This window comes from Sander lucioperca, chromosome 2 (genome assembly GCF_008315115.2).
Source record: "Sander lucioperca isolate FBNREF2018 chromosome 2, SLUC_FBN_1.2, whole genome shotgun sequence".
Classification (NCBI taxonomy): domain Eukaryota; kingdom Metazoa; phylum Chordata; class Actinopteri; order Perciformes; family Percidae; genus Sander; species Sander lucioperca.
In genome coordinates this window covers 19170682-19192152 of record NC_050174.1, presented here as the reverse complement: position 1 = coordinate 19192152, position 21471 = coordinate 19170682, and the positions used below count along the sequence as shown (strand labels likewise).

The 21471-nt window shown below is 40.0% G+C and overlaps 1 protein-coding gene and 4 long non-coding RNA genes across 7 annotated transcripts; 3 read left to right on the top strand and 2 right to left on the bottom strand.

Annotated features, from left to right (window-relative positions):
* The first annotated feature begins 930 nt into the window (after window positions 1-930).
* Window positions 931-4349, top strand: LOC116062868. 2 transcript variants are annotated; one of them, XR_004108121.2, is made up of 3 exons: window positions 931-2480; window positions 3476-3623; window positions 3790-4349. It is a non-coding gene; the product is annotated as an uncharacterized LOC116062868 (long non-coding RNA). The 2 variants fall into 2 exon arrangements; XR_004108120.2 differs by having other exon boundaries at window positions 3472-3623.
* Window positions 1456-11542, bottom strand: LOC116062887. Its single transcript, XR_004108131.1, has 3 exons — window positions 11397-11542; window positions 4782-4785; window positions 1456-1465 (listed from the first exon to the last, which is right to left on the bottom strand). It is a non-coding gene; the product is annotated as an uncharacterized LOC116062887 (long non-coding RNA).
* LOC116062847 (pyruvate dehydrogenase (acetyl-transferring) kinase isozyme 2, mitochondrial-like) lies at window positions 6165-21396 on the top strand. Of its 2 annotated transcripts, XM_031317597.2 has the most exons (11): window positions 6166-6427; window positions 8315-8456; window positions 10308-10379; window positions 10935-11122; window positions 12916-13005; window positions 14459-14536; window positions 14646-14722; window positions 18416-18514; window positions 19613-19723; window positions 19861-19974; window positions 21056-21396. In XM_031317597.2, exons 1-11 carry the CDS (start codon window positions 6298-6300, stop codon window positions 21197-21199), a joined length of 1245 nt encoding a protein of 414 aa, XP_031173457.1. In that variant the 5' UTR covers window positions 6166-6297; the 3' UTR covers window positions 21200-21396. The 2 variants fall into 2 exon arrangements, with proteins under 2 accessions (XP_031173484.1, XP_031173457.1); XM_031317624.2 differs by lacking the exons at window positions 19613-19723; window positions 19861-19974; window positions 21056-21396 and adding an exon at window positions 19278-19334 and having other exon boundaries at window positions 6165-6427.
* LOC116062865 lies at window positions 8494-9921 on the top strand. The gene is made up of 2 exons (XR_004108119.2): window positions 8494-9651; window positions 9773-9921. It is a non-coding gene; the product is annotated as an uncharacterized LOC116062865 (long non-coding RNA).
* LOC116062881 lies at window positions 18662-19632 on the bottom strand. The gene is made up of 2 exons (XR_004108128.2): window positions 19433-19632; window positions 18662-19390 (listed from the first exon to the last, which is right to left on the bottom strand). It is a non-coding gene; the product is annotated as an uncharacterized LOC116062881 (long non-coding RNA).
* Window positions 21397-21471: the final 75 nt, after the last annotated feature.

Sequence of the window (21471 nt, the reverse complement as noted above, 5' to 3'; positions counted from 1 at the left end):
TGTACAGGGCATCACTTAATACTGTCATACTGAAAATCAAACAATTTTACTGTATAATTTTGAAGATTTCTGGAAGCAAAGTCCCATACTTCTGCTGTAAAATGACTCAAAATATGAAACTGGAGGTGCTATAAAAAGACTTTGGTCCATAGTTCCAGGCAATGACTGACATATTTGAGTACAGGGCATCACTTAATACTGTCATACTTTAAATCAAACAATTTTACAGCAGAAGTATGGGACTTTGCTTCCAAAAATCTTCAAAATTATACAGTAAAATTGTTTGATTTTCAGTATGACAGTATTAAGTGATGCCCTGTACTCAAATATGTCAGTCATTGCCTGGAACTATGGACCAAAGTCTTTTTATAGCACCTCCAAATTCATATTTTGAGTCATTTTACAGCAGAAGTATGGGACTTTGCTTCCAGAAATCTCCAAAATTATACAGTAAAAATTGTTTGATTTTCAGTACGACAATATTAAGTGATTCCCTGTACTCAAATATGTCAGCCATTGCCTGGAACTATGGACCAAAGTCTTTTTATAGCACCTCCAAATTAATTTTTTTAGTCATTTCACAGCAGAAGTATGGGACTTTGCTTCCAGAAATCTCCAAAATTATACAGTAAAAATGTTTGATTTTCAGTATGACCGTATTAAGTGATGCCCTGTACTCAAATATGTCAGTCATTGCCTGGAACTATGGACCAAAGTCTTTTTATAGCACCTCCAAATTAATTTTTTTAGTCATTTCACAGCAGAAGTATGGGACTTTGCTTCCAAAAATCTCCAAATTGATACCGTTTAATTGCCTGATTTTAAATATGGGTGTAGTCAGAGGTGTCCCCTGAAATAAATCAGTCTGGAATTATTGTTGTATTCTTGTAAACTCAAACTATACATTCCTTTCACAATTCACTCATTTTTTTTGTATAAAGGACAGACACAGGTTACATATATTTTACTTCTGGTGAATATAATCCATTACTAGTTTTCATATGTACGTTGTATTAACATCTTATTTTGAAAACCGGAAGTAGTCCAATGTGCATCATCTCGCCAACTTCGCTACTCGATCTGGGCCGTTTGAATGCATTTACCACGCGTGCCGGAATAAGAGCGCATTACAAGTTTAGTGTCGGCTGATTTGACCACGGAGATCCGAGTGTCGGCTGGCTTGACCGCAGTTCTGTTTTTGCCTGCTAACCTGTATGCTGTTCTTTGTGTTTCGAAGGAGAACCACTGCTCTACAGTCTCTCAACCTACCTGCTGACGCCACTCTCCACCTGCCGTCACCAGTCCTGCATGCTTCGTCTCCCTGCCTGTGTCCACAACCTGCTTTGTCGCCTGAGAGGTTTTTCTCACCAGTCCATTCAGCTACCTTGTCTAAATCATTAATAAACTGAGTTAAACTTCGAACCGTCTGCAGTCTGCTTCTGGGTTCAAATCGCAAATGACAGTACTATCCGGCCAGTATGAACCCAGCAGACTTAAGTGCAGTTCAGGAGGAATTGTCCAATCAGGGCTCTGTCCTGGGCCAGCATGGAAATATTCCCCAGGGAGTTATGGAGGAACTCAAGGCGCTTTCCACCTGTGTCACCTCCCTGCAGGCTCAGCTTAACACCGCTCTCCTAGCCTCCACTGCTCTGCCCGGAGCTGAATCAACTGTGAGTCAACCAGTTGTTGCTAGTTTGGACCGGGAACCTATGGTTCCTACCCCCGTAAGGTATGATGGTGATTTTGGATTTTGTCAGCCTTTTTTGCTACAGTGCAATCTGGTTTTTGAGCTACAGCCCCGTTCCTATTCTACTGATCGAGCCAGGATTGCTTACGTCATCGGGTTGCTAAAGGGAGACGCTCTTAAATGGGCTTCAGCAGTTTGGGATAAGCAAGCCTCGTCAGCCTCTACCTACGTTTCTTTTGTAATGAACTCAGGAAAGTTTTTGATCATCCTGTCAACGGAAAAGACGCTTCTACAAGCCTGCTTTCTCTCCGTCAGGGGCTGCGCAGCGTCGCGGATTATTCCATTGAGTTTTGCGCACTGGCAGTGGAGAGTGGCTGGAACGCGGTGTCTTTGCAGGCTGTTTTCATCAAAGGACTAAGTGAGTCACTCAAAGATGAATTGGTTTCGTACACTGAGCCTGTTTCACTGGATCAACTAATAGCCTTAGCTATTCATATAGACAATCGACTGCAAGAACGGAAGAGGGAGAGACGTCAACTTCAGCCTAGACTGCCAATGGAGGTGGTCACTACCACGAGAAGCCGAGAGAGGGTGCCAGAGGTTGAACCTATGCAACTGGGACGTCACCAGTTGGACCCTGAGGAATTACAGCGTCGGATCTCTAATCAGTGCTGCCTATATTGTGGAGCGTCTGGTCACCGCCTCGCAGCTTGCCCCTGCCGTCCGTTAAACAGGAGGACTCGCTAGATGGGAGGAGTATGCTAGTGAGTCCAACTTCAACACCCCACCCAAGGTCAGTCTCATGAACTTTTTGTTCTTATTGACTCTGGCACTGATGAGAGTTTTTTTAGACTTTGAGGTGGTGAAGCAGCTTAGTATCCCCACTGTTAAGCTCACCAAGCCTATTGTTGCTAATGTACTGGATGGTAGACTGTTAGCCTGTGTAACATCTCAAACCTGTCCCATCCGCCTTCAACTCTCTGGAAATCACATTGAGGAGATCAGTTTTTTCATAATTGACACTCCTTTTGTTCCGCTTATTTTGGGTCACACTTGGTTAGTTAAACACAACCCAAATTTTGATTGGTTAACTGCTAAGATAGTCGGTTGGAGTACATTCTGCCATTCAAGTTGTCTCCGCTCTGCTCGACCCCTTCCAGTTCACCTCAACCAGTCCTTAGCTTGGGTACAGATTTATCTAACATTCCCTCTGAATACCTTGATCTCCAGGCGGTGTTTAGCAAGGATCAAGCACTCACCTTACCACCTCACCGACCCTACGATTGTGCCATTGATCTTTTGTCATCTTTTTGAGTTGGTTCACTATAAATTGTTGGAGGTTTTAGTTTAAATTTGGCGCTGTATTTGCTGTCTAGGGGCTTTGTGGAGAAGCTTAACTTAGGTTCTCCGCAGAACCATAAATCACACTTATAGGTTCAGTGTTCGAGTGTCTCGTTGGGTTAACATTACGTTCACACAGGAACCTCAGACTGAACACAGGTGGGGTAATCTAAGTGAACTTGCTCTTTTTAAATATAAATTACTAGGAATATTAAAGTGGTGTTTATAGGCATCTGACTTCCACCAAGATGTCTATTGCGATGGAAATGTCATTAATGTTACCCACTAACGTTACACCAAATGATATTCATGCTTGGTAAGAGATATATTCCATTATTGTAAGTTATTTTATTTTTTTCTAGAAATGTAAGTCATTGTTGTGGTATTCTTAACGGTCAACCAATAAAGTTCACACAGCCTCACAATGCTTTGTCTGTTTTAAGACAGTTTGGTGTCTGCAACCCGGTGGATGGTCTATATGGAGGAGAAGGTGTTATGAGGCTGAGCAGCTGCATGACTTCCAGCGCCCTTGCTGTCTTTTTCGCAGCCTGGAGTATCAGGAGTCTGCATCCATCACGCTGGAGATAATACAGAGGTAAGTACTGACCATATGAATAATTACTACTACGAGTGATTTCATGTGTCTGGTCAATTGTCACTTCAACTTTTTCGTTGGCCTGACGCTACCTGTTGATTTAAACATGTAGATAGCTCGTAACCAGCTCATGACCTCTCACATTGTCCCTTTTAATTCTTTCAAGCTTAGCTACAACAAGATCAGCATCAACCATGAATGAAGTAAATTCCTTAATACGGCGGACAACACAATCTTACTAGGACTGTAAAAAAAACGTTGATAAACTTGTGTTTTGTTGAACACTGCTTAAGTGTGGCTCATTTACAGTGATTGACACATTGGGCAGGTGCATTTACTGTAAAGACTTTTTCTAAGTACTGTTAATGCTTTCTTACAATACAGCCTTTGTGGCCGGTGTTGCTGGTTTGTGGCTATTTGGCATTTAAATGATGCACATGTTGGTGTATTGTATATGTATTATATAAAATGTGTAGTGCCCACATTTCGTGGTTCTCTTGTTGTAGAGTTTAACAGTTTTAAGAAAACATTTCCCAAGAGTTATGTGATTTTTATGCTACAATCTGCCAGGACGGAGGCAGATGTAGATGTTTGTTGTACAATATTTTTTGTTTCCTGTAGTATTTTCTATTTGTCTATGGTTTTGTATAGTGTCCAATATTTCTTAGGCCACTGAGTTGTGTCATCACTTGAGAATTGAGAATAATTACATTTATTTTTTGTAAATCTGACAATAAACAACTTTTATTAACTGTATTTGGACTCTGTACCTCTTTTATGAAATGTTTTTGTACAGTAAGGTGTGTGTATGTGTCTATAAAACACAATTACACTAATTATATTCCAAAACACAATTACAGTACCATACTATAAGCACAATTACAGTATCCTACTGTAAACCAAAACTACAGTAGAGCAGTTTTATCATAAAGCACAATCACAGTAAAGTTGTTTTACTGTAAAACAATTACAGTAAAGGTATTGTAAATGCAATAAAATGTCTAGTGTAGGCTCCATGAGAGCCACTCCACCATATTAATGAAGCAATTGTTCACAGTGGATAGTTTAATCAAAGATTACTTTTTTGTTAAGAGGCACAAAGGCACTCTAAAACTTGCCCCGGCAACTGCTGTTTTAGCTAAGTGAAAGCTCGTAGACGTAGCTGCAGCTACTCCGTGTTGACCGCATCGATTCGGCTTGGTTTTATATTGACTGTACTCATATTTATAGCGATCAAGATTAACGTAAAAATTGGCCGGAATTCTCATTTTATTCATTTAAATTGGATTGAAGTTGTGCAGTCAAAATTGCATACAAGCTGAGCTGATGATAGACAGGTGCACTTTCCCACCCATGCTGTTTATCTGAAGGAGGAACGTTATGTAACAACCCAGTCTCATGGCAGTTCGTGAAATGGTCACGTTATTTAATCTATTCTACGTTTATGTCTTTTTTCGTGGTGGTGAGCACGAATTTTAATGTAATATATTTCAATGGGAAGTATATTTCGTGATCACAGCACGACTACGGTAGGGAGTAGTATGAAAAGCCAAAAATCCGCATAGGGAGGTTGGTTGTGGTGGTGGATAGGTCAAACAACACAGGACTTTCCTGTGGTTGTCCAGCATTCCGGTTGCTGGAGTGCAGAGATCTTGGAACCATCTTCTGCATGAGTCAAATTGGGTCTACAAAGATAAAATAAAATAATAAAAATAATAAAATCAAAGGATGTTTTTTTGAGAAAAGAAGCTTTGTGCAATGTGTAGGGGAGTTAGCTGAGTTCACCAAAAGTGGTTTGACATGAATAGGTCAAATGGTTAGGCCGCATAATAGATTTATAGCAATTTTTAATATTAAATATTTTAAAAATCAAAGGATTTTTTTTTAATTTTTTTTTTAAAAGAAGCTTTGTGTTATATGTAGGGGGGTTAGCTGAGTTCATCAGAAGTATATTGCCATTGATTGGTCAAAAGGGCAAGCTGCATAATAGATTTATAGTATTTTTTACATTAAAAAATAATTTAAAAATCAAAGTTTTTTTTTTTTTTTTTAAATGAAGCTTTGTGTTATGTGTAGGGGAGTTAGCTGAGTTCACCAAAAGTGGTTTGACATGAATCGGTCAAAAGGTCAGGTATATATATCATAATAGATTTATAGCAATTCTTTACATTAAAAAATGTTTTCAAAATCAAAGGATGTTTATTTTGAAAAAAGAAGCTTTGTGTTATGGGTTAGCTGAGTTCATCAGAAGTATTTTGACATGAATAGGTCAAAATGGCAAGCCGCATAATATCCAATGTCCAATATAAAACCAACTTTACCACGGTATGTAAAACACGATGTGACGTATCTGACGGAGGAAACGTTATATAAAACACACACACACACACACACACACACACACACACACACACACACACACCGCACGTCTCCTTGTTTATGCTTTTTTACAGTAGAAACCCATTTGTCGGCTGCAGTCCATCGCGCTCTCTCATTGGCTGAGCTCGTCTAATAAATAACAGTTTAATGTGAGGGAACTACAAGACTGTAAACGACAGCATCTGCTGGACTACTCGACTTACTATTGACAGTCACTCAACTCTTTTTTATGCCAGAGGATTTTTACATGTCATTTTTGTGTCCTGTGTGTTAATATTTGAAACAGTTTTTGAGGATGACAAGTAAAATGAGGTTTGTTCGGTCTCTGATGAAGGCGGCTGCGCTGGCCAACGTGCCCAAACATGTCGATCATTTCTCCAAGTTCTCCCCCTCTCCTCTTTCAATGAAGCAGTTCCTGGATTTCGGTGAGTTTCTATTGTCAACATGTTTACATGCAGACGTGTTTTCTGTTGATCATGTAAAAGAAAAAGTTATTATTTTTGTCTGACATCTGTGCAACCGAAACCTTATAAGACTGAGCACTTTTGTTTGATTGTGTTTTAAATGTATTGTTTCATCTATTTTTGTATATGTACGTATGTATGTATGTGTGTATGTATGTGTGTGTATGTATGTATGTATGTATGTATGTATGTATGTATGTATGCATTTTTTAAACTCATTTTACTATTTAAGTTTCAATGTATGTTTACTATATGCCATACAAACAGGATTGGGCTAAAATTGCATCTATCCCTGAAGTTGAAATTATTATTCTTTGTAGGGCTGCAACTATAACGTTTTTTTTCATTAGATGATTAGCTATTTGGTCTATATAAAATGTCAAAAAATTGTGAAAAATGTCGATCAGTGCTTTTCCAAAGCCCAAAATGACGTCCTCAAATGTCTTGTTTTGTTTACAACTCAAAGATATTCAGTTTACTGTCATAGAGGAGTGAAGACACCAGAAAATATTCACATTTAAGAAGCTGGAATCAGAGAAGTTTTACTTTTTTGACAAAAAATTACTCAAACCGATTAATCGACTATCAAAATAATTGTTGATTAATTTAATAGTTGATAATTATTGATTAATCTTTGCAGCACTAATTCTTTCTACAATCTCTGCATTGTGCAGTCAGTCAGCAATCAGAAAGGGCGCTGAGACAGAGGAAGAGCAGTCCTGGAATAAAATGTGTCCAAATGTGTCTCATTGGCTTAATTTCCCCACGTCACCTCATTACTGAAGGAAAATAAGCTGTTAGTTAACAAGCTGTCAGCCTTCTGGGAGTGAGGTTTGGTGATTCCCAGTGTGTTAATGATGGTAGTCACATTGCTGTTGCTGCTATTGTAATGCAGTCAATGGAGATGACAAAGATGACAATTAGTGACAACAAAGGATACTAACTTTTGTTAGGGACTGTGTACAAATTATTAGGAGGAGACAAGAAGGGCTCTGAAAACAGGAAGGGTACCTCTTTTTTTAGACTGAAAGTAGGGCAGTCTTTTGACTGGAAGACTTTTTTGGAAGAGCAGGGGTCAATTTATTCACTTAATGACTTACATAACAAATGTACTTATTTTAACCCAAACCTAGGCCTGCAACAATTCCAAATTTTGCTGGACAATAATTGTATCAGAAATAATTGCGATTAACAATACATTTGTGAAATAATACATTTTTTATTTATGTATTACTTTTTCAAACAAATTACATTTTAAATGAATCCCAGGATACATCTTTTGTTATATATCACTGCTATGTGACCCAGATACGCAGGTTCACAGCCTACGAAGTAAACCACGCCATACCCCTTAGGACCTCAGCAAAAGTTAGTAAACAAGTTGTTCTGTACAGATTAGAAAAATAAAAGTACAAATCCCCGTTGAACTACGTTAGCATAATGTTATTGAATGACGGCCATTTCCGCTTCAGCGTTGTCTTTTACGTTAACGTTACTAATTAAACAAAGCACCATAGTAGATTAAACACCACAGACGGACTAACTACATTACTTAAACACATGTAAAGGTGCTTCGGTGGATTTTTAATGCTCAAAAGCCGACTGGACTTGCAACTGTGGGTGTGGTGTCCTCCTCATAGTATCATAGGCTAGCTAACGTTACTGTTAGGTGATGCTACGCCGGTATTGCAAACGCGTTTGATGGATCCAAACAATAGTGTGACCATTCTCATTAAAAAATGCTCTAATCAATGCTTTAATTGCGCATATACAAAATAACTATGATTATGTAAGTGTTTTTGCTTGAATTCACATTGGATTGTAATCCTCTTCTGTTCTATTCTCCAGGTTCGACCAATGCCTGTGAACGCACATCGTTTGTTTTCCTTCGCCAGGAGCTACCTGTCCGTTTGTCCAACATCATGAAGGAGATCAATGTGCTGCCGGACCGGCTGCTGGCCACGCCCTCCGTCCAGTTGCTCCAGAGCTGGTGAGGCATAGAGATAGAGCACAGAATACTCACTGAAGGATTGACTGATTGATTAATTAACAGATTGACTGGTGACTGAGTTCCTGACTTGTTTACTGACAGACCTTACTGTCACTGCTTCCTGCGAAGAACTCAAAGACTTATGTCATAGAGCCTCCTACTTAAGTAAAAAAGCTGTTAACTGACATTTCATTTTCTTTTTCCAAAAGGAGCTTAGTTTAATACAGTAAATGTACAAGTAACAAAAGTAGATTCAATATCCACCTTTGGAGATTTTCATGTTTTCACTTCAGGTGATGACTACACACTGTTCTCTGACCTTTTCTCACGTGTGAAGCACTTTCAAAAGTCTTTCAAAACATTTTGTTCCTGGAAGTAGCCCTGTTTCTAGTAGGTACTACAGGATGCTTTTGGCAACAAAGAACATAATAAGTTATTTATTTCACAAGCAAGAAAATAAAGTGGCTTTTTCAAATCTTAGAGACTCGATTTTAATTCTAACTTGGTCATTCTTCCTTGTTTTTTCTTCTTTTTGTTATGTATTGTATTACTTAGAGAAACACCTTTAAAACTCTCTCAAAACCTTCATTTTTTTCTGCAGAGTAGGTTCTCATTTTCTAAGGTTGTTAATCCGATTGCTATTAATATCAGGCCAACACTGCACCATGGGCCCAGATATAATCAGATACAGCATTACATTACAAAGCAGGGAGAGGAGGAGGAGGAGGGAGGGAGGCTGAACTTTGTCCCAGTTCCCTGGCTGCTTGTTGTTGCAGCTGAAGGGAACAGCACGTTCAGTTCTGCAGCTTCACTGTTGAATGACAAACAAAGTCACACTTTCAGCGTGACTCATAAGAAGATAGTTACTGTAGAAGATTCTGAAAGGTTGAACTCCGGTAATAACATGAGGCTCTTCCACAGAATGTTGCTTTAAAAAAAAAAAAAAAAAAAGGGTAGACCATTATGAAAGTAACATTTTGGGCATGAACTGCCATTCTGCAGGCCACATTTGACTTGATGATGCAAAAGGTAAATGATCTGCTTATATTTACAGTATTTTCAACGTTTTGAGGCTAATTCAAGATGTGTTGGCTTCTAATGTTGCTGATCTTGGGAGGTTTGGCACATACAGGAATGCACAGAAAGGTTGTTTTAGGCCTTTACAACTGACATGATCTATTAAGTTATAGAACTTGTGTTTATATATCTAACAAATTCATTTCTAAAATCCTGGCAGTGTCTCTCAGAAATTTCTAGTAATTGCTCATAGGCAATGATTTATCATCTCCCGTAGATCATCTACTATTCTTTTGAAGGGGAAAACATAACAGGACTAGCTGAGTGAAATAAGAGAACGATTATGAGACGGTGCTCCATGACTTTTGTGACTCGTGGTATTTGAAAATGTCCACCGATGGAAATGCGATAGTGTGATGTGATATTTTAAAGACCCAGAAGGTGGTTTACCAACACTTATCGCTGACTGTTCTGAAGGTATTTACAGAAACCGCGAAGACTCTTATAACCAGTTGACTGACTCTAACTGAGATGACCCACCTCTCAGCAGGCTGCTGCTCGTGATCTGCTGAGAGGTGGCACCTTATCTTCTTCGAATCACGTCACCCCACGGACACATGTCAGGGCTGGTGATGGATGGCGGTGTTTACTTTCTCCTTCAGTCTCCTCCTCCTGCTTCTCTCTATGTTTTTCTATCTCACTCACCCAGTGGAATGTACTGCTAATACTACCAGGCTGCAGCAAGGTTATTGTGTGCATGTGTGTGCCTACTATCTCCTGTGAAAGCAGGCATGCTCGATAGTCCGTGGCTCAACAGTGTTTGTGTTCTCTCAGGTACATCCAGAGCCTGATGGAGATCCTGGAGTTTCTGGATAAGAACCCTGATGACAACAGAGTCCTTGAGATGTGAGTGTAGCACACCTATCTAAAAACAAAAACAGAACAGGACTGTTGTGGACAGGATAGCATTCAGTGTCTGTAATGGGCCAGTTCTCAACAGTACTGAGTACTAGCACTTATGATTTTTGTCCACATGAGGACCCTTAATTCTAATTGTTATTAATAGTAATGTTAATAGGCTGATATGTATACCACAATAGGCTATATATCATGATTTGGGGAAACCAAACAATTCTATCTAACATCAGACATTCAGCACCCCCGTGTAGCCTGAATGGAATGATCCTTTGTTTCATAACCACATTTTCAGACACTGCAACGATGAACGAATAGTCAACTATTTGGGGTTACCCCAAGATATACGTACTAATTTAAATACATATATCCGAGACACATGCAATGATCATTTCATAAAACTGATAAATTAGGGTACTGGCACCTTTTTTGGTCCAGTTCAGGCACTGATAGCATTGCTTTCAACTTATTCTTTTTCTCTAACCTAATCGGTGCCTTCTTCCTCTCCTCTTCTTTCTGTCGCCCTCCTCGGCCCACCAATCCCAGGTTTGTGGAGGTCTTGGTGGCCATCAGGAACCGGCACAACGATGTGGTCCCCACCATGGCTCAGGGAATCATTGAGTACAAAGACACTTTTGGCCCCCAGGACGCTGTTACCAACCACAACATCCAATACTTCCTGGACCGCTTCTACACCAGCCGCATCTCCATCCGCATGCTCATCAACCAGCACAGTGAGCTGCCACACACACACATACTACCTACATAACTACCAGCTTGTGAAGTGGGGTGAAGTTGTCAAAAGTAACGGTACTGTTTTTTTTGCAACAGTTTCTTTAAAGCATCATATGTATTACAATTACATTCCAAGATATAGTGTCCTTACTCTCACACGAGTCTTTGGATCACAATAAAATCTGTTTTACTACTGTGAGTCCATTCAGCTTTCAGATAACACGCATAGCTAACGTTAATGAACAATTCCAGATACTCTGATCACATTTTCACTCTCTATGACCACTGTCATTACTAAACATTCCATTCAGTGGGCTTATTTGCTAGTTAACAACCGCTAAGGAAAAATCCACCAAATAGACGCCCCCTTAGGATACGGGAATCAGGTGATGTCTCGGCTCATTTTACATACAGTTTAGCAACAAAACAAAATGCTGAGGGAACATTACAATGTTTTTTATCTTGGTTTTGAGCGGTATGCATCCCCACTAACCTGGAAAAAGTTTTAAACAGTAACTGTAATACGTGTCGAGGGAATACAACATCTCCAGCAGCGGTGATTCAAAGGCAGATATATATATATATATATATATAAAAATAAATAAATATAACAGCTACCCTAAGGTCTTACAAAGCTAACGCTTGTGTCCGATTTCAATTTAATGCATTTTTGTGAATTTGAGGGGTTTCGTTAGCTGCTAGTGTCCATTCAATCCTATGGGTAGCTAAAGATTGCTGCAAGCTAGCTAGCTACACTTTCAGCATAACTATAATATATTTACAGTTTGAATTTCGTCACGCCACTTATATAACATCTACCCTAAGGTCTTACAAAGCTAATGCTTGTGTCCGATTTCAATTTAATGCATTTTTGTGAATTTGAGGAGTTTCGTTAGCTGCTAGTGTCCATTCAATCCTATGGGTAGCTAAAGATTGTGGCTAGCTAGCTAGCTACACTTTCGGCATAACTATAATATATTTACAGTTTGAATTTCGTCACGCCACTTATATAACAGCTACCCTAAGGTCTTACAAAGCTAACACTTGTGTCCGATTTCAATTTAATACATTTTTGTGAATTTGAGGGGTTTCGTTAGCTGCCAGTGTCCCTTCAATCCTATGGGTAAAGATCGCGGCTAGCTGCAGGCCCTGGAGCTCTGTCAGGGCCTCGGCATTTGGTAGTCCAGTAACCCGGAAATGGTGACTTTGCGCGGGTATGGAGCGCCTTGGGCTTCCGGTCGTGACAGAGATCCATCTAGCTCACAGCGAGCTGGGGTCTGTGAAGGAGGAACGAGGCAGCACTGGCCGCTGTCACGTTAGCCTGCTGATCTCATGCTGAACTGCAACACAGTCGGACAACATTTGCAATTAGGCATCAATTTTCGTAAAACGGCCCATATTTGACGTCAACTCGGTGGTTCGTTGAGATTTGCCCGTTTTCAGAGGCAGTTTGAAATTGTGAGATTTGCAGAGGAAAGAGGTGTCAATGGGATTTTGAAGTTCTATGTATGTCCTATGTCCCCAAACTGTCGTTTTTCAACTACGACAAGGTAGACTCGGTTTTGCATTCTATGACCCCTTTAAGGCCCTTCAGCATTGGCTTTACTTTTAGACCTGGAAGTTGCCGCTTGGTTATAACCACACCTGACAACATGACCAGAAATCAATGACCACACTGTCGGTGTAAACATCATATAGCTCATAAACTGCTAGTACTCTACTTAATGTCATTACTGCTACTAGTAGTGGTAGTGTAGTGATAACTATGTCCTCTTTCTCTGCTTTCTCACAGCTCTTGTCTTCAACGGTAACACAAACCCTGCCCACCCCAACACCATTGGCTGTATCGACTCCATGTGTGATGTGACAGAGGTTGTGCGAGGTAAGAAGGAGTAGAGAGAGAGAGAGGCTGTCACAGGTGGTTTTGGATTAGGTTTATCAGCTGACATGACGTTCTCATTACATGGCATGTGACTCCAGTATATACAGATTGAATTATGAAGGAATTCACAAAATAGAAAAGAAAACTTTTGTTTATGTCCTTTATTTCGTAGTTCTTAAGTTGCAGCTTTATATGATACAAGGCTGCATTACCAACCAGAGCCCCCAGGCCCCTGAATGCCCCACATTCACTATGCAGTGAACATGTTAGTTGGCTTGTAATTTAATTCTTATAATGCTAATCTGTTTTCCAAATTTGGAACAAGAAACTCTCTTTCTTGTACAGAGACCCTTAATCAATTTTCCTTTCATCTGATACTGTCAAGGCTGGATTAATCTATTATGCTGCGTTTCCACAGGCAGCTTAAATAACGACATTCCCTAAGAGAACAGTGTTATGAGCAAAGACTGCTGACGGTGGTGAAAGTGCCTGCTCTCCCCGCTTCTCTTGTGTATACACACATGCTGTATTTAAAATTTCATGCAAATTAAAAGAAAGTGATTTTCCTATAGCCTACTTTATGATACATCTCTGTATGACAGGAATGTTAATACAAAACAGCTAGCTTGGCAGTGGGTGGCCCAGACAGTTGTTATTCTTGGTGAGTTTTTTTTGTATAAATCTTTGATTTAGTTGAAGCATTTTAGTAACGCTAGCATTGTAGCAATGACAATTATATATAACGTTATTTTAATTAAACTAAACATAACCTTTTAGGCAGCAAAGTGTGTGACTCGAGTAGAAAACTCACCAAATAGTTTGTGATAGGCCAGATAGAAACTGATTGAAACATATCAACGCTATCTGCTGTGCGTGACCCATTCAGCGGAGTTTCAGTCTGAAAAAAATGCCTGTGGAAACCTAGCGTTAGGGGCTCCAGGGCAACATTTTCCTGTGGTGTCCCTATAGCAAAACAAGAGGGTCAATAGGTTCCCAACAAAACAGTGCAGTGTGTTGCATGCTGGCTTCCAAAATAGGACACTTGAGGACTTGAGGATGAAGTGCATTTATTTTAGTTCTATTCATGTAAGCATTATTTTTCCCACTGCCATTTCAAAAGTCCATAATGTATTTTCATAGCCAATGTCTTTATAAACTGAAGAGTGTATTACATTGTATAACCCTGGTTGAGAAGCAAACCCCCTCCTATCATCAAATAGAGCAGGTTGATAACTAGGACGGAGCTGGTAGGCTGCTCATCCAGTTTGAGCCAGTGTCATTGTTTGAACAGAAAGAATCAGAGCAGCTGGTTTATATCCAACACACTTATCATCCATGCTGTTTATACTGACGATAACCTTGTATTTATCATATCTGTTAATATTTAAGTTAGTTCCATTGTGTCTGTGCAGGGCAAAGAATAGAGTTGTTTTTGCTTTCTGTCTCTGTCTAGATGCCTATGAGAGTGCTAAGTTGCTGTGTGAGCAGTATTACCTCGGAGCACCAGAGCTGGAACTGAGGCAAATGAATGGTGAGACACACATGAAACACTGTGACAAAACACACACAGTTTTTTATCGATGGCTGATATGTATGTGCATTGAACATTGACTGTTGTTTTTAATTTTTTCCTACCTTAGCCAGCAACAACAGAGAGCCCATCCACATCTCATACATCCCATCTCATCTGTACCACATACTTTTTGAACTCTTCAAGGTAAGAAATAATACTGCATCTGCACACAGACAAAGAAATAAAAACACTATAGGATATCTGCTATACTATATACAGTAGTATTGGAGCCTCCTTGATAACCTAGGGGCCATTCAGACCAGAAAAGGCAATCTGGTGATCCGCCGCAGGGTTGCGCGGCGGTGGGAGTGTCACTTAAATTGCCCATGTGTGACGTCCTGTTGTGTTCCTTAACCCCCCAATGTAGCACAAGTAGACTTAATATTTCACAATTATTGTTTTCCATCAGAACGTTTATAGATCTTGACATTTACGAAACAGCCTAAACGCACCATACCACCATTCAAAATGAATGAGGACCGCCACAGTATGTGTGAATACAGCCTCAAAAAGCCACTCTAGTGACTTTGTTTTGCAGTTCCTTTAAGTTGGAAGAGACAGCGCTTTTGAAATGATTAAAATTGTAGCAGCAGAGGCAGACTTTTAGTCCCCATAATGGGTCAAACTCCAAATCCACTGGATCCTACATTTCCTATAATACATCTTGATACCATATCGACATTAGACCCTCCAGCATGGTGTGAGTGTTTTATCTGATGAGCAGGTGGCAACTTGTGAAGGTAAAGATTCTTATTTTGTTACTCCGTAAACTGAATATCTTTTATGGCCGTAAACTGAATATCTTTGAGTTGTGGACAAAACAAGACATTTGACGATGTGATCTTGGGCTTTCGACATTTTTCGCTATTTTCTGACATTTTATAGACCAAACAACTAATTGATTAGTAAAAGTGCTTCACTATATTAATGCAGTCCATAGTTGCTAAATTGTTACCAAATTAATACATATTCCAAAAGTCAATTTTATTATAGTTATATACTAACTTCCTTTGACATTATCTCATATCTGGCTTTTAATCAAATGTAAATATCGACCTGAAAGACCGCCTCTATTATTCCTGTCCCCAAAAAAAATCACCACCCACATCTCTGAATGACTTCGGACCCATAGCACTGACCTCCATTGCCATGGAGTGCTTTGAGAGACTGGTCCTGGCTCCTGGACACTTTCCCTCCCACACTTGACTCACATCAGTTCGCATAGGTGACCTTAAAGGTCAACAGGGGATGCCATTTCCATTGCCCTGCACTTTGCCCTGTCGCACCACGACAATCTACCTGCCAATCTACCATTCAAACTCTATAGTAAAGTTTGCGGATGACATCACAGTTGTAGGCCAAATCCCTAACAACAATGAGACAGCCTACAGGGATGAGATCTCATATCTCACATCATGGTGCGCCTCCAACAACCTCTTCCTCAATGTGCAGAAGACAAAGGAGCTCATCGAGGACTTCAGGAGGTTCAACAGCTGCTGCCACTCCCCCGAATACATCAATGGGATCACTGTGGAGCGTGTTTCCAGCTTTAAATTTCTCGGAGTCCACTTCAGCGAGGAGTTCTCCTGGAAATAATTTTTTTTTTTTATTTAACCTTTATTTAACCAGGTAGGCCGTTAAGAACAGGTTCTCATTTGCAACGGCAACCTGGCCAAGACAAGCGTAGGCGTGCAAGACAACAAATAGTTTCACATTCAGTACAGTACAAGAACACAGAATACAATATGCTACATAAAGTGCAGAATAAGTGGGCAATTACAAATGCCGGCACGTAGTGAGGTGCAAGTAAGTCGATGGATATGCAATATACATGAACAGAGAGTCTATATCACTGGTGAGATGGTGTAAAGAGTTGATGGTGTAAAGCGTAACAAACAGTTAGTCTAGTGGTCTAGTTAGTTCATATACAATGTATATGAATAGACAGTCTAGATAAATGCTGAGGTGTAGTGAAGAGTCAATCTACAGTTAGTGCAAGTTGCAGCCTATTAAGTGATGTAGATCAGTAATAACACAGTAAGCAGTAATCAATCTATATAAATGCTGAATATAGAGGAGAGACAATATACAATTAGTGCAAATGGTGGTCTAGGTAGTGATGTATATCAGTAATAATACAGTATGCAAGAATAGACAGATTATATGAATGCTGAAATGTAGTAAAGAGTGAGCGTACAATTAGTGCAAAGTGTGGTCTAGGTGGTGATGAAGATCAGTGATAACACAGTATACAAGAATAGACAGATTATATGAATGCTGAAATGTAGTAAAGAGTCAATATCAGTAATAATACAATATGCAAGAATAGACAGTCTGTATGAATGCTGAGATGTAGTAAAGAGTCAAAGTACAATTAGTGCAAAGTGTGGTCTAGGTGGTGATGAAGATCAGTGATGACACAGTATACAAGAATAGACAGACTATATAAATGCTGGAATGTAGTAAAGGGTCAATATAGTCAATATACAGTTAGTGCAGATTGCGGTCTAGATAGGGAAGTAGGTCAATAGATGTTCAAAAATTGTGTGACAACAAAGGTGGGAAAAAATAACGGATGAGCAACAAGGGCAGTTGAATAGTGCAAACTAGCTTAAACAGATATGATAGTGCAGTGCAGTGAAGATGTGCATCTGTGCAACTATGCAATGGGGCATGACAGAGATAATGGAGTAAGGGTGTACAAAAACAGTGGATGAAATACAAGGAGCAGTTAGCATGTACAGTGATCGGAAAGGAACACAGACAGACGTGCTTTGAAGGCAGTTAGTGGGATAAGGGTTTTAAGTTTCAGGGTTTTTTGTAGTTCATTCCAATCATTTGCAGCTGAGAACTGGAAGTAGTGGCGGCCAAAGGAGGTGTGGGCTTTTGGAGTGACCAAGGAGATGTAACTGCTTGAGCGAAGGTGGGTAAAGCTATAGTGACCAGTGAGCGTAGGTACAGCGGGGCTTTGCCTAGCAAGGATTTGTAAATGAGTTGATACCAGTGAGTTAGGCGTCGGGTGTGTAACGTGGGCCAGCCAAATAATGCATAGAGGTTGCAATGGTGGGTGTTATAAGGGGCTCTAGTCACAAAACGTATGGCACTGTGGTAGACAACGTCCATTTTTTTCAGTGAAATTCATTTTTTTTTAATTAATCAAATTTGAACATATGTGTCAGTGGCTTGTTGATCTTTACGTTGTTAGTTAATTTCCTATCCTGGCCTTGTTTGATAAAGTACTTATTGGACTTTAACTTATCATTGCACTTACAATAACGAGAGTAGCTGTCCTCAATTTAGGTCATAGTGTCGTCTCATCTCCGGTTTTTCCTGCATCCATCGTGTGCGCGTCAGTAGCAGGGGGAACTGTATGAGCAGCAGTTCCGCCCCCGCCATCAAAACGTTGATGTTAAAATGTATACAGGTTGGCAGGGCGGTCTGAAATGTTTTGCACGGTCTTGCTGTACGTTTTGTTGGTAAATGTGAGATGTTCGAGTCTCATCTTCATATTGGAAACAAGCTCTCTCTCACTCCCGCTTGGTCAGTGGCACTCAGAGTCACATTATACTGTCATAAAGTCTGGCACGTGGGACTGCTGGGACTGGTTGAAGTCGCGGGAAACTCCGGTTATTGGTCAAATTTGTGGAAAAGTTGCGGTGATTGGTCAAAATTGTGACTCGCACCAAAGTCACGGTGATTGGTTGAATTCGTGTAAATTGGCGCAATCGCGACATCGCGAAATCCTGGAGGGACTGAATGACAATAAAATTGAATTGAATTGAATCGGTGATGTTTAGATTCTAACAGCTGATAACCCTCCCTGTTTCCTCTCTGTAGAACGCCATGAGAGCAACCATTGAGAACCATGAGGCCAGCAGGACCCTCCCACCCATCAAGGTCATGGTCGCTCTTGGTGGAGAGGACCTGTCAATCAAGGTGAGTGACTCTTCTGAATATTATGTCAATTATGTCAATTTTCATTGACATAAAAAATGTGAAGTTAGCAGATCAATCGCAGCTTCCGCATTGACTAGAAATGCTGATGTAGGGAGGTTACACGTACTTGACATACATGCTTTCTACTTCTGGTGCATTCATTGCATTTACTTTAGCCCTACAGTAAAAACCAGAGTAAAATCACTTTAACGTACCAGAAAGGAAGGACAAAGGGAAGGGCAGTGTGTGTTCTGTCATATGGAAAGTCACATCAGGGAATTCAGATTCTTCTGTGTTTATGTTGCAAAAGAGTGCAAGGTGAGCAAATACCATTCATGATGGCAGGAGTGGCTATAAAACCCCAGAATGCATTAGCAAACATTAACACAACATTAGTTAAGCTTTCTAAAATGTCACAAGTTGAAAGAAAGAACAAGGAAGGTGTTCGTTGAATGCCCCAAATTCTCAAACCAAGAATAGAAACAGTTCTTAACTTAAACTTCTTTACTCCAAAAAAAATAGTAGATAGTAATCCTTCCTGTACTAAAGCCATGCATAAGTATGTAACACACATTATTTGTACTTTAAGGTGATTATGTGATACTTGCTATGGAAGCTATGGAAAGAAAGTAGAATCAATGCTTTCTTTTTGTCCCCATTCTGAAATGTGTTTTCACCCTTTGCCCCATTGTTCTTGTTACGCTGACTGTTCAGCTGCTTAATTACATGACCTAAACTCCATAAACCCTCATTATCATTCCAGATCCATCATCTGTCCAGATACCAACCCCAATTATTGACATAATCAGCTCCTGGCTGATTATGTTATGCATCTATATTTAGACAGGATTGACTCAGCACACTATTGTTTGATACCTGCAACCTTTGGCCTAATTGCCTGCCATGGACAAACTGAACATGGTTACTAAGGGTGGAGTTACACACTCACATGTACAGTATAACAGGTCTATGTTTTATGCTAACAAGGTAAGGTCTCCACCCTTTCGTAATGATTAAAGACTATTTGTCTTGCCTCCATAATGGCTGCTGAGCCCTCAACGCTGCGTTTACCTCTCCATAATCTATGTCCCTCTACAGATGAGTGACAGAGGAGGTGGCGTTCCCTTAAGGAAGACCGAGCGTCTGTTCAGCTACATGTACTCCACAGCTCCCAGACCCTCCATAGGAGACAAACACAGAGCCCCACTGGTGAGCAACTCACACACAAACACACACATTTAAACACAATATAAATACATGAGGAGAGCTAACGTGTGTGTGTGTGTGTGTGTGTGTGTGTGTGTGTGTGTGTGTGTGTGTGTGTGTGTTTGTGTGTGTGCGCGCAGGCAGGGTTTGGCTATGGTCTGCCCATCTCTCGTCTCTACACTCGCTACTTTCAGGGAGAGTTACAGCTCTACTCCATTGAGGGTTACGGCACTGACGCAGTCATACACCTGAAGGTAATATACTGTATACATACACATGTATGCACCAACATATTGCTTGATATTTGTAGTCATTGAAGGATGGCCTGATTGGGTAATAAGATTGGGACCCCATTCTTTAATATGATAATATTAAAAGGAAGGTTTTCCCTGCCGCACCAAGTGTAGTTTCTCTTGGGGGAATTTTTGGGTCTCTGTAAATTATAGAGTGTGGTCTAGACCTACTCAATCTAGAAAGTTTCCTGAGATAACTTCTGTTATGATTTGACACTATAAATACAATTGAATTGAATTGAATTTAAATGGGGCTCAACTAATCCAGACTAATGCCATGTTAGCCAGATAAAAGTGTACAGTTAAACCTTATCCAGCTAACTTCTTTAAATGCACTTAGAGGACTGATTTGTTCATGTTAAATAGCCGTGCCTTCTTATTTTGAAATGAAGGCAACATGAGTGGAGAGTCAAAACAATCACAGCACATTTTTACAGAAGCTGCACAGAATAATTTTAATTTACACTTATTCTATATTTATGAAATGGATGAATGATAAGGATCAGAGATTATGTGTTTAAGAAATGTGTTGAAGATGTATGCTTTATAAAAATCTAATTTAAAGGCATAGTTCAACATTTTAGGAATAACACTTATTCACTTTCTTGTCAAGAGATACAGTAGATAAGAAGAACACCACTTTCCCTTCTGTACGGTAAATATGAAGCTACATACAGCAGCCAGTTAGCTTAGCTTAGCAGGAGTCTCACCTGGTTGCCTGGCCCAAACTAGGGGTAGTATATATATTCTATTCATTAGAAATAATGGTTTGTTTTTCATATTATGCTCCTTGTCAGGTTCATAATTGTATTTAGAGGTTATATCAGAATAGGTAGGAATTTGGGTTTAAGGACTGGTTGGTCTGACAACAGTTCGAAATTAATTTAAAATGAAAACATCCAAGCTTGTGTTAATTGTTAAGGTTATTTGTGTAGAAAGATCAGGGCCCAGGTCTAGAGGGAGGAAAATCAAGTTAGAGTAAGTGAAAAAAAACCACCCCTGTCATCATGCATTAAAGGGTATTCTCTACGTCTATCTCTAGGCATTGTCTACTGACTCAGTGGAAAGGCTCCCCGTTTTTAACAAGACTGCTCTGCGTCATTACAAGCTGAGTTTGGAGGCAGACGATTGGTGCGTTCCCTCCAAGGAGCCGCTGGACCTTGCCGTGTACCGCACTGCCAAGTGATTCATTCATGACCTGGCATGACTTTGGACACAAACCCTTACAAGTTGACCATAAATGTCCTTCAGAGGCAGGGCACTGTAGGACCAGAACTATTAGCCCGGGAGCTGAAGTGACCAAAGGTGGCCAAGGAGATCAAAGAGAATCGCAGAGCATCTGCGTCCTGATTGGCTGGGAACTTTCTTGATTGGAGCAAGCGTGTGCAATAGATAGAGATGATGGTGGATAGTCAAAGATGCAGTCATAGAAATCCAAAAATGAGAGGGAGATGGAAT

Bases quoted from the DNA above. Each gene is read 5' to 3' on its own strand.
- LOC116062847 (XM_031317597.2), top strand. From the start codon at position 6,298: ATGACAAGTAAAATGAGGTTTGTTCGGTCTCTGATGAAGGCGGCTGCG. The intron at 10,380-10,934 runs GTGAGTGTAGCA...CACCAATCCCAG, and splicing joins GACAACAGAGTCCTTGAGAT to GTTTGTGGAGGTCTTGGTGG. The intron at 19,975-21,055 runs GTAATATACTGT...GTCTATCTCTAG, and splicing joins ACGCAGTCATACACCTGAAG to GCATTGTCTACTGACTCAGT.